The sequence below is a fragment of the Dasypus novemcinctus genome, chromosome 5, assembly GCF_030445035.2.
Source record: "Dasypus novemcinctus isolate mDasNov1 chromosome 5, mDasNov1.1.hap2, whole genome shotgun sequence".
Taxonomy (NCBI): Eukaryota; Metazoa; Chordata; class Mammalia; order Cingulata; family Dasypodidae; genus Dasypus; species Dasypus novemcinctus.
The window spans coordinates 158472864-158485449 of record NC_080677.1 but is presented as its reverse complement, the minus strand read 5'-3'; the positions used below and the strand labels follow the sequence as shown (position 1 = coordinate 158485449).

The following is a 12586-nucleotide window of genomic DNA, read 5'->3' as shown; positions in this document are numbered from 1 at the left end:
CTGGCCCACTGTGACCCGTGCACTCTTGGTCTCTCCCTTACACTTCCCACCCGATCGTGAACTTTCGGAGGGAGGGAACATTTGGCTTCTGCTGAAGGCGCCTGCAGTGAGACCTGTCGGCTCTCAGGGTCTCCAGGAAGCTGGTGGGTTACTTGAAGCTTCTAGCAGGGTAATAAACACTTACTGATCTACATTTTCAACATTTTATTTAGAATTTTTACTTGGATAACAAAGGAAAAAAAGATGGCAAGGAAACAAGTGAGAAAATGAATGCTAAGAACAAGGAGTCCTTACTGGAGGTAAGTTTAATTGTCATAGAAGAAAAGAGGACAGTCCCTGCATCTTTTTAAAATTATTTGCTTCTGAGAATAAGTAGAAATTCTGAGACACACGCTGAAACATCAACTTGGTGTTCTGAAATCAAATGATCACATAAAGACAGGGCACCAGGGGTGGGAAATGGGGAGCTATTGCTTAAGGCATACAGTTTTGGGAAGGGACAATAGTGATGGTAGCACAACATTTTGACTGTCATTAACACCGCAGAATTGTCTATAGAAAGCGGTTAAAGTGCAGACGTTTATGTTGTATTTGTGTTACTGCAATAACAATTTTTTAAAACAATACCATGCCTATATGAGCAAGTTTTGTTTTAAAAATCAAATTATCACTCAATTATAGCTCTTTAGAAAATTTAACTGTTCCAGTGGGTCAGGTGTCGGAGCGTTGACTTTGGGCAGTACGTTTTGCTTCTCGAGGCCCAGCCCCTTGGCTGACCCTGAGTGACCTCCCGTCCCGGAGGCCCGGGCAGCAGCCCGCACACAGGCCCGGCCACCTGCGCAGGTGCATTCCCGACAGAGCTGGCAGGGGCCCCTGCGTTCCCAGGGCCCTGGAGGCACACCGCCGGCTCTGGTTCCTGGGCTGGGAGCCCAGTGGGAAACGCCCAGGAAGGCCCTAGCGAGAGCGGGACGCTTCCCGCCCTTGGCAGACCCCAGGTTAGGGGGCGAGGATGAGGGAGCAGGGGTCGTGGCTGCAGGAGACACTGGTCCTGAGCCCACCTGGCCGGGGGGGAGGGCAGGCTCCCGTAGACTCGGAAGGGGAACAAGCGCTTTCCCAACTCGGGCGTTTGTTCAGTTGGGGTTTTTTAAAAGCAGTTTTATTCATACACCCTACGGTCCATCCAAAGTGTACCATCAGCGGCGCTCAGTATAATCACAGAGCTGTGCTTTCATCACCACAGTCAGTTTTAGAACCTTTTCATTCCTCCAAAAAGCAAAACCCCAAACCCCTATTATTGATACTTAGCTCTAGTATGGCATCTTTGGTACAATTAATGGAAGAATATTAAAATATTACTTTTATGGTCCGCAGTTTGCATGAGGTATATTTGCTTGACGGTTATTTGGTAGATTATTTTTTCTTTATTAGAGAAGTTGTGGGCTTACAGAACAATCATGCATAAAATCCAGGATTCCCAAAACCACCCTATCATTAACACCTTGCATAGGTGTGGAACATTTGTTGCAACTGATGATAGCACATTTTTATAATCGTACTATTAACTAGAGTCCATGGTTTAACTTAAGTTTCACTGTGTGTAGTATAGTTCCATGGGTTATTTGTGGGGTTTTTTTTGTTTGTTTGTTTGTTTGTTTAAGGAGGTACCAGGAATTGAACCCAGGACCTCACACCTGGGCTGGGAAGCAGGTGCTCATCCACTAAGCTGTATCTGCTCTCCAGTTCAAGTTTGTTTTCTCGTTTGTTTGTTTGGTTGGTTGGTCTGGTTTTTAGGAAGTACTGGGGACTGAACCTAGGACCTTGTGCATGGGAAGCAGACACTCAACCACTTGAGCTACATCTACTCCCAGGTTATTTGTTTTTAAGGAATACACCCCAATCAGATGTCTGTAAATAGGGACCGGTTATATCTTGATTTATGCAGTTGCCCCATAATAGGCCTTGTTATAGGACTTCGGCAATCTTTTATAGCTGAAGGTGAAAGGAAAAAACAAAGCATGTTATTCTATGAAAACTCTGCATTATCTTGCTTTCTAATTTGACCAGAAATCTGCTTGAATTTAGAGATTATTGATGGAACAACTAATACTCCCTAAATATGGGGAAATGGGGGTGGTGGTGGAAATGTGAACAAAATGTATCCCAGCTCCACTACATATAAATTCACTTGGAAGATGCAAAATTAAAACTTATTCTACATTTATGGGACAGAATGAAAGGAGGTTTGGAGTGATAAAAAGAAAGCAAAAAACAAGTTTGAGTATTTCAACTAAAAGATACATAAAATAATATGTAATTGTATTCAGTTGCTTCTTAAAAGAAATTTATTACATATTATACATTTCTATGTAACTCTTAAGATTTAAAAATCTATACCTGGAAAATATCTTGTTAACTATTCCTTTCTAATGCTAACACATTACTAATTGCCTTCTGCATTGTTTGATAAGAAAACTATCCCAAGAATAAAATATTAGTTAAGACTTATTTTATGCATTTAATTATGTAATTTTTCTATGTACCAGCACTCAAAGTAATTTTTTACTTCCCAGAAATTAATAATTTTTCTATTTCCCAACTTATACTTTAAATAACAATAATTGCCTTTATTAAGTGTTTATTCTTACAGTATACCAAGATTATACTCACAGCCTTCCATATGAAGGAGAGCAGTTATAACTCCCATTTTCCAAGTAGCAGAACTGAGGTGTAGTGACCTGACCCAGCCGAGGTCAGGAAGCCTTGAATTTTAACTCTGAGTTACTCTTCCTCCCTTTTGGTAAATAGCATCAAATGTAAACATCTGCATTTAATCAGAGTTGTAGACAAAAATGACTTTTAATGTAAAGGCTAGTTTGCCACAGTTGGTTTAAAGGTAAACAAAAATACATGTTTTTCTCTTTCGTGCATTTTTAAAAACCAGAATCTCAATTTCAGGAGACTTTCTGTGGAACCTCCATCATCGTGCCAGAAATTGAAGGAGCCCTTTATTTGAAAGAAGATGGAAAGAAATCCTGGAAAAGGCGTTACTTTCTATTACGGGCTTCTGGAATTTATTATGTACCCAAAGGAAAAACTAAGGTCAGAAAGATTACAAAATATAAACAAATCACAATACTTTAGCAGTAAAGCTTTTCATGAAAATGAAATGAAAGGAACCCTCAGGTGGCAGTCTAAATACCTTTTCCATCTTTCCTGTTGGATTCGTGCTGCCCAAGCAAAGAGCTATCTACAAAGATACGCTATTAGGATAGAATTACTGAATCCTTTCAGATTTCTCCATAGTACGCTCTTGTGGGTAAAAGAATTGTATCTATTTTAAAATCAGGTTTCAAAATTTATGATGGGAACATTTTTCTGGAGATTATTTTGTTACTTTACAAGTAACAAATCTGTTACTTATATCTGTTTCTGGGAACAATTTTTCTGTATTTATTCTCTTGTTCTTTAGTCATTTTATTAAAGCTTTTTTTTTTTTTTTTTTTTGAGGTACCAGGGTCAGGGATTGAACCCCAGACTTCGTATGTGGGAAGTGGAGCTCAACACTGGCTCCCCTGAGTTGGTTTTTCATTTGTTTGGCTTGTTTTGTTTTTATTTTTAGGAGGTTCTGGGGATCAAAACTGGGACCTCATCTGTGGGAAGCAGGTGCTCAGACTCTTGAGCTGCATCTGCTCTCCAGTAAAGTTTCTTTTATCTGGAATCATAGAGGTGTTAGAAGTTCTTTGATAAGATCTTCATTGAGATTTTAGCCCTCACACTCTGAACTTTTAAATTATTCTCTGAAGTGTGCTAAATGCATTTCCCTGCCTAATCTAGCAGAGTATTTGGGGCGTCACTTAATTTTTACCTGGTGATTTGGGATTAGTGCTTCAAATCTTCAAGCATATTTTAAATTCTTCTTCTACAAAATGTAATCTTAACTCTCAATCTTAAAGTTCTTTTTTTTTTCCAACCCTTCTTAGAGGCTAGGGACATTTCTGTCTTTTACCTTTAAACAGCTTCAGGATATATCCCTTACCTACATTTGGGGTACACCCTAGCATTCTGCCTTCACCACCAAAGCCAGGGCGCCCCCCGGTGGCATATTTTTTCTCTGCCCAGGTGAAGTCATGGTGAATCTGCTCCCTTGAATTATAAGACTCGCTCATCCTCTGCTGGACTGCTGGAGCATATGGTTAGTTCTCAGTCCAGCCCGACTGCTGCTTCCACTTGACCCTGGTCTCAGTCTTGGAACTGACACTTTCCCATCTGTGAAGTCTTTTTTCCAGTCTCACACTGTGGACATAACAGTTGAGCCCCAAATAAATTTTTATTTCAGAAATTTTATATTTTTTTGGCATTTAAATAGTAGTGAGATATATAAAGAAACCTATCACAAGCACACTTAGTGATCAAAATTAGAGCTATTCACATTATAGTTGAATGAGGGTACTTTCCTTTACAGCAACCATTGATGTTGGGATGGAGGAACCAGCCAGTAAATCAAGAAAATGAATGAGGTATTAAGTATTGGAAAAGAAGCAGCAAAATATCTCATTAATCACAGTTGGTCTGATTAACAAATAATATAAGACACTCAACTGAAAAACGATTAGGACCAAATAAACTTCCCAAAAAGGAAATTATTTCTATACACAAACACTGTGCACATTAAATTATAATGCAAAAGATCCCATTCATAATAGGATGAAACATACAAAATACCTAACAATAAGCTTAACAAAAGATGTTCAGGACCTGTATGACATAAAAGACAAAATTTAATAAAGGAAGTGAAGTATAACTGAATTAATAGAAATGTCGCATGTTGCTAGATGAAAACATTTTAATTCTCCCAAATTTCCCTATAAATTCAATGCAATCACAATAAAATTTCAATAGGGTCCCTTTTAGTTGAAGTTGACAAACTGATGCTAAAATTCTCCTGAAAGAGAAGCTATCCAATAATAGACAAAAAAAATTGTGAAGGACATTGAGGTTGAACTCCTCCTCCCAGATGTCAAAACATTAGATAAGAGCAGTAACTTAAACAGTACAGGTAGAGACAGAGCAACGAGAGCCATCTAATAGAAGGAAAATTAGCAGAAATGTTTTGCAGCAGTAAGAAAAAATGTGATTTTTCAATAAATAGCACTGAAATAATTGTATATCCATTGGGAAACGATAGTTTCCTACCTCATTCCACATTCCTAATTAAATTCTAGATTGATTAAACATCTTTAGAAAAAAGAACGTAGAGGGAAGCGGCTGTGGCTCAATCAGCTGGGCTCCGTCTACCATGTGGGAGGCCCTGGGTTCGCGTCCTGGGGCCTCCTGGTGAAGGCGGGCTGGCCCGCACGCTGCAGAGAGCTGATGACCCGCACCCACACCACGGAGAGCTGACGCAGCAAGATGATGCAACAAAGGGAGACAAGCAGACGCAGAAAAAATGCTCAGCGAATGGACACAGAGAACAAACAGACAGCAAAAAACAAGCCTCAAGGGGTGGGGAGAGGGAATAAATAAATAAATAAATCTGAAAAAAAAAAGAACGTAGAGTCCTAGAAGAAAATATAGTGTGGGCAAAGCCTTCTTAAGCAAGAGTCAAACTCAAAATTGTAAGGAAGAGTGACAGATTTGACTTTTTAATGCCTTATTGCTAAAAATACCAAACAAGAGGCTAAAGGACTAGCTGCAGAGTCACAGAACACATTCATAACATGTGTAACCAAGTAAGGACATCCATGAAATATTAAGACAAATCAATAAGAAAAAGATAAATATACTTTACCTTTGCCCGTAAAATGGGCAACACTTAAGTGAGAATTCACAGTAAAAGAAATATGAAAAAGTTGCTCTATCTTACTAGTAATCAGGGAAATGCAAATTGAGCCGTGAGATATGATTTCTTCCCATGAGATCAACAAAATGAACTATATTGACAGTTTCCAAGTTTTGGCAGGATCGGAGAAGAAACACAAGTGCTCGGGCATGGACGGTGGGACCGAGACCCAGGAGGGCAGTCCCACTGGAGGGCGGCTCAGCCAGATCTGTACGACCGTAAAAGGAATCCCCTTTGATTCCACATTTGGACATCGAGCCCGCAGAAACATTTTCTCATGCGCACTTTTCCTTTGTAATAGCAAAATATCGGGGGAAATCTAAGAGTCCTCTCCAGCAGAGTGGTGAGATGAATCCTTGCCCCAGGCAGCGGAAGGCAGTGCAGCCACAAAAAGCGTGTCACGCAGCGAGTCATGGGTCCTGACGTGGACAGACCCAAGGTAGAGCGTGAGTCAGAAAAGAGCACGCCATGGAGCAGTATTTATAGCAAATCTCATTCCCATTAAAAGAAGGTGTGTGTTTAAATGGACGTTAAGTATTGTGTGTGCATCTACACATGTATGTATACCATAAAAAAAACCATTTGGATGAATACTCCCAAACTAGTAACTATGGTGTTTTTGGAGAAAAGCCTTAGGGAAAGTGATAGCTGTGTCTATTTTTTTTTTTAATTTCCGAGAAATACGTGATATTTTTCATTAAAAAATGAAAACCTTGAAAAGCAGAAGAAAATTTTAAAAAGGAGAAAACATACAACCATATCGAATGGGATAATTGAGTACCAAGGGCATAGCAATCTGCCTTTTATTGTTTCTTTCACTAACTAGGTACAGAATTATAGAATGTGACAGCAAAAAAAAAAGAGCAATAGAATACATTTGTAATTGAAGTGTAACCAAATATGCAGATTAGAGGTTGCAGTCTTCACAGCGCGTGTCAGACACGGAGGAGAGGTTTCTGTTTCCATGGCAACACAGCCAGCACCAGCTAGAAAGCAGGAAGGCCTCTTTCCTCCCAGGATGAAGCGCATGATGTGCGTGCTAATCTGTGGACTCGAAATTACCTCCCATTGTTCATCCTGAGGGAGCCTTTTTTTTTTAATGCTCCATCACAAAAATCCGTCACTGGCTTAGAAGGGCAAAAGGCAAAACGGAATTTCTTCCTAGGTGGTCCCTTGTCTTGACCACCTTAATAGCCACGTCTCCAGGTCAGGCGGCGCTGGCTCCGGGAGTCGTCGTGCCCGCCTCAGCGCAGCAGTGCCATTTCCCACTCCATTTCCAAGCTGCCCTTCCTCGGTTGCATCTTTCACCCCTGAAAACGTAGGCTCTAATTTTAGAAACTATATATATGGTGAAGTTTAAAGTGAATTACATCAAATTCAGTATTTTTTCCCTCCAAAAATGTAATCCTTAGCTAAGCCATCAACAACAACCTTAAAAAAGTATTTCCTGTCTTCTCAGTTAAGGTTATTTTTCCTTCTCTTTTAGACATCCCGAGATCTAGCGTGCTTTATACAGTTTGAAAATGTCAACGTTTACTACGGGACTCAGTACAAAGCTAAATACAAAGCTCCCACTGACTACTGCTTTGTTTTAAAGGTATGTGGTAAGAAGTTCTTCATTTCTATTTGTACACAATGTGAATGACTAGTTCCTTTTAAGGAAAAAAACTGCTGTGTTATGTTTAGCCATGAGTGTAACATTATAAAATGTTTGATTTTAAACCAAAATAGAAAAAAGGGAAACATTTCTACCATTTTAGGTCATTCCCCCCCCCACCCCACCCCCGCACCCCAATGCCTATTATCTGAGCCTGAAGCTTTTTAAGTGAAATCTGCCCGGGGTTCACCATCACTTCTGAAATTGAAAGTTCTACATGTTGAACAAATCTGATTTACAAGTTTATTGACAAAACCTAGAAAATTCTTCAGTTCTTATTTATTGGACTCTTACTCCACTCCAAGAAGTTTTTAGAAGTTAGGAACTTGCCAAGATTTCCTAGAAAAATACATGATTTTTTAATAAAATAGCATTCCTGGGACTTGTCACTTTGTAAGGTGCATCTTCTCAAAAGACAATATGTATTATCACATTTGCGAAAGTTTACGTGGGCAGCATATCTGGGAAGGCCGGACGGAAATAACTTTTATCTGACTCCTCAGAATGGATGCAGGGAATTACACAGCTCAGCTGCTCTGGCCTTTCCACCAAACACCATAAAATCCCAACCCGCTTCTGGCCCCTTCGAGCGCAGCTCACATCAGAGAGCGTGATGACCTAACTGCAGACGCACAGCGCACGGCTGCGTACCCAGTTCCCCTTTCTGAGAGCCAGGGCCCCTGTTTCCATCTGGGATGCTCCAAGTTGGGGGGCAGGATGGGGATGAGGCTAGTTCCTGAGGCGGCTCCCTCTGGGTCCCCCACTACGCTGTGGTCTGCAGGCCCCGCGCTCCAGGTCTGCGTGCTGCTCACGGGGCGTGCGTAGGCGCACGGGCACATGTGTGAGCACATGGGGGGTGTGCATTCACAGGAGCAGTGTGTCCACGTGTGTCTGCGAATGGGTGCGTGTGCATGCACACATGAGTGCACCTGTGTGCCTGTTCCTTGGCAAAGCCTTTGCCTCTGCTGAGAAACAAAGGATGGCACACATTCTTTGACAAGGACCACCTGGCTGGGGACTGATGAACCTGCTCTGTCATCTCAGAGCCAAGCCCACTCCTGGGATTTGCACATACCTGCTATGGTCCCCAGAACCCAAACTCGTTCCCGCCATGGCTCCCATTTGTCTCGAGAAAAGAGAGCAGTTCAAAGGAAATTACAGGGAAGTGGGTGTGGCTGAACCGTTAGAGCATCAGCCTGCCGTAGAGGAGGTCCAAGGGTTCGATACCCAGGGCCTCCCGGCTCATGTGGTGAGCCGGCTCATGTGGTGAGCCGGCCCATGTGCAGCGCTGCCACACGCAAGGAGTGCCGGCCCACGTGGGATGCCCCCACGTGAGCGTGCCCCCTGCAAAAGGAGTGGCCGCTGCGCAAGGAGAGCCACCCCATGCAAAGCCACAGCCCACCCAGGAGTGGAGCCACACACACGAAGAGCTGGCGCAGCAAGACAACCCAACAAAGAGAGACACAAATCTCCAGTGCCACCTGATGAGAATACAAGTGGACCCAGAAGAACACACAGCAAATGGACACAGAGTGCAGACAAGGGCGGGGGGGATAAATAATATAAATCTTTTTAAAAAAAGAAAAAGGAAATTACAATCCTAGTAACTTTTCTTAATGAAAGGCAAAAGGCACATGAGAAATGTTTAATGGACCTCCAAAATGTAACCAAAAAATAACTTAGATATACAAGACACATGAGATTAGCCTCTCAGGTGCGTCTTCTAGTAGCTGGGGTATTCGTGGGATACGTTGAGGCCCTGTCTCTTCAGAACTCTGGGTTTATGTCTGCAGTGAGTTTTTGTTTGTTGCCTTTTAGTCAGTTACAATTGAATTGGTGAGCCCAACTGATCATATTTAACAATTTTGACCTCCAGGCGACGCCTCCCTGCACCCTCCTTATGACTTATTATTTAATCATCACATAATACTTGGTTGAAATTTTTGGCGTCATTGAGGCTTCAGGATAATGCATGGTTTTCTTTGACATCCGTGGTTCTCCTTTCCATAACTGACGATCCACTTACATGTGTGTATTTTTAAAATAAATCCGATGATAGTTCAGCCAGCCTGACACTCACCCCACCCCCACCCCTGTGGGGCCAGCCAGGACTTTTGACAATGTCCGGAGACGTTTTTGGTTATCATAACTTGGGGGGGGGGGGGTCTACTCATATCCTCTAAGTGGGTGAGGCTGGAATGTTGCTAAACATCCCCACAAATGAAGAATTATCCAGGCAAAAACGTCAACAGCACCCCTGAGGAAGGCTGCCCTTCACAGAATGCCCCTCCTGGTTGTGAACAGGACAAGGGGGGGGGGGCGGAGTCGTTCAGCCAGTCGGTATCTGTTGATGCTGGCCCTCTCCTGGGCACCGTCCCAGGTTCTGGGAATAGAAGTGGACAAGACATCAGCAACCCCTATTGTCATGGAGCTGACACTCAGCATGAGGACAACACAACCAGCCAACACATAAGGTGGGCGCCATTTTCAAGTGAAGGACCCGGAGCTAAAACATCGGGTGAAGTCGAACACATGACCATGATGAAACCAAAGGCCAAACTGAACACGATGAGGGTCTGCCTGAATATTTAGAAGAGGTCATTGGTCGTGGGTGGCCAAATGAACCTATCAAAGTCTTGTGTCAAAGAGTTGAAACATTACATGGACACAGAAGAGAAAAGTTCAATAGTTAAGATGGTGGGAAAGGAAAAGGATGCTCAGAAGGAGAGAAATACAGCCATCCAATTTCTTACCTTGGAAACTGAAATATTTAAGAAAAAGAATCATGTTTGTCAATCTTACATCTATGAGCTGTGAAACAAATTGCTGAAATGGAAATGCAAAAGGAAAAAATTGATGATACCAAAGAAATTAATGAGAAAGCAATACACTGTTAAATGAACTGAAAGTAAGAAAAGCTGCAAAAGATGTACAGGAGAAATAAAATTACAGAATTTATTGAGGAGAACAAAGGAAAGTTTACACAAGTAGATTTGAAAAATGTCCAAGTTAGGGAAAAATTAAAATGCTATCAGTAGAGCCAAAAATACTCAAGAAACAACTTCAAAAGGATAAAGAAAGGGTTGAAGAAAATTTAAAAGGATACTTGCCGAGAGTGAGAAAATAATAATTGAGACAACTAGAAAAAATGTTCTTGAAAAGGAAAAGGAGAAAGAAGAAGAAAAAAAATTAATAAAAGTTACAGATAGCCTTAAAAAGGAAACACAATGGCTTCAGGAAGAAAAAGAAGTTTGAGAGAAAGAACTCATGAGTTTAGTATAAAAGTACTCCAAGCAGAACTTGCTGTCTTCTCAGGCATCCCCGTACTGCAGTGTCTGAATTAAGTAAGGCCAAGGAAGCTCTAATTGCAGCTTCTGAAATTCTCAAAGAAAGGAAAGCTGCAATCAGAGACTTAGAGGAAAAACTCCCACAAACTGAACACGAGTTAAAGAAGAAAGAAAAAGAACTTGAAAAATTTACACAAGAAGAAATAAACTTCAGAAGTTTGGCTTGTGATCTTTTCCAAAAAGTCAAAGCAGCAAAGAGTTCTTCAGCAATGAATGGAAGCAGGGGGAATGTCCTGGGTACAAGAATTCAAGAAAAGAAATCTGGCTGGATTCCAGGAGTCTATGGAAGATTGGGGGATTTAGGAGTCATGGATGAAAAACACAATTTTGCTATTTCGTCCTGTTGTCATGCATTAAACTACACTGTCGTTGCTTCTATTGATATAGCCCAACAATGTGTAAACTTCCTTAAAAGGCAAAATATTGGAGCTGCAACTTTTAGAGGTTTAGAGAAGATGGCCATATGGGGACAAAAATAACCAAAATTCCAACTCCCAAAAATACTCCTGGGTTGTTTGATTTAGTAAAGGTAAAAGATGAGAAAATCTGCCAAGCTTTTTACTTTGCTTTACAGTATACCTTAGTAGCTGACAGTGTGGATCAAGCCACAAGACTAGCATATATCAAAAAGACAGACAGTGGAGCACAGTAACTGCAGGTACAAATCAGAGACAGGCCCAGTGACTGGCAGTGGAGCAAAGCAGTAAAAGGAAGAATGGATTCATCAGATGTGGCTGAAATCTCTGAAGAAGAGCTAAACTTGCAAAGAGACTCTCAAAAAGCAGCACAAATGCAGGAACAGAAAGGACACCTTGAAGAAGTCATAGTTAAGTTACAGCATGTGTATGAGAGATGAGGAATATGCAGAAAAGTTTACTGCAAGCATCCAGTGTTTCTCAGAGCAAGAAGAATATTTGAATGTCCAAATTAAGGAACTTGAAGCTAATATGCTTGCTACAGCTTCTGACCCAAAAAAAAAGCAGAAAGTACTGGAAGAAAACGTTAACACTTCCAAAACCAGATATCACAGGGTGTCTGCCAGAGCTGGTAAAATAGCAGGTGAGGTTAAAAGGTTTCACAATATCCAAACCCTAAAGACCAACAAGACAAACCTGTTCAAATAACTCAGCAATTAGATAAATGTGCTTCTGCCCAAGTAGCAATCAAGGCTGAAGACAGAAAACTTTTCTAAAAAGCACAAGACTGTCTTTCATACAGAGAAAGAAATGAAAGAAACCTAGGGAGAGGTAGATGAGTTAATAAAAGAACTAGAAGATCTTGAGGACAAAGTCACAGAGGTCGTGAAGAATACCAATGCTGCTGAGGGGTCCTTTCCAGAGGTCCAGAAAGAATGTCAAAATCTACTTCAAGAACTAAAAATAATTTTTAAAAAACGAACATGCTCTTCAAAAACATGCACTTAGGGGAGCGGATTTGGCTCAACAGATAGAGCATCTCCCTACCACATGAGGGTTCAAACTCAGGGCCTCCTGACCCATGTGGTGAGCTGGCCTATGCATAGTGCTGATGCGTGCAAGGAGTGCCGTGCCATGCAGGGGTGTCCCCGCATAGGGGAGCCCCATGCACAAGGAGTGCACCCCGTAAGGAGAGCCAGCCTGCGCGAAAAAAATGCAGCCTGCCCAGGAGTGACACCACACACATGGAGAGCTGACACAACAAGATGACGCAACCAAGAGAGACACAGATTCCTGGTGCCGCCAACAAGAATACAAGTGGACACAG

The 12586-nt window shown here is 41.6% G+C and overlaps 1 protein-coding gene and 1 pseudogene across 2 annotated transcripts in view; both read left to right on the top strand.

The window, feature by feature from the left end:
- Nucleotides 1-12586, top strand: part of APBB1IP (amyloid beta precursor protein binding family B member 1 interacting protein) — a 111082-nt gene that overhangs the window by 75590 nt on the left and 22906 nt on the right. For both annotated transcript variants that reach the window (XM_004470780.5, XM_004470779.5), the window contains exons 8-10: nt 213-299; nt 2956-3099; nt 7326-7436. In XM_004470780.5, coding sequence (XP_004470837.3) covers nt 213-299; nt 2956-3099; nt 7326-7436 — 342 coding nt within the window. The remainder of the gene's footprint in view (nt 1-212; nt 300-2955; nt 3100-7325; nt 7437-12586) is intronic.
- On the top strand, nt 7936-12313 carry LOC139439001 (structural maintenance of chromosomes protein 4 pseudogene; annotated as a pseudogene).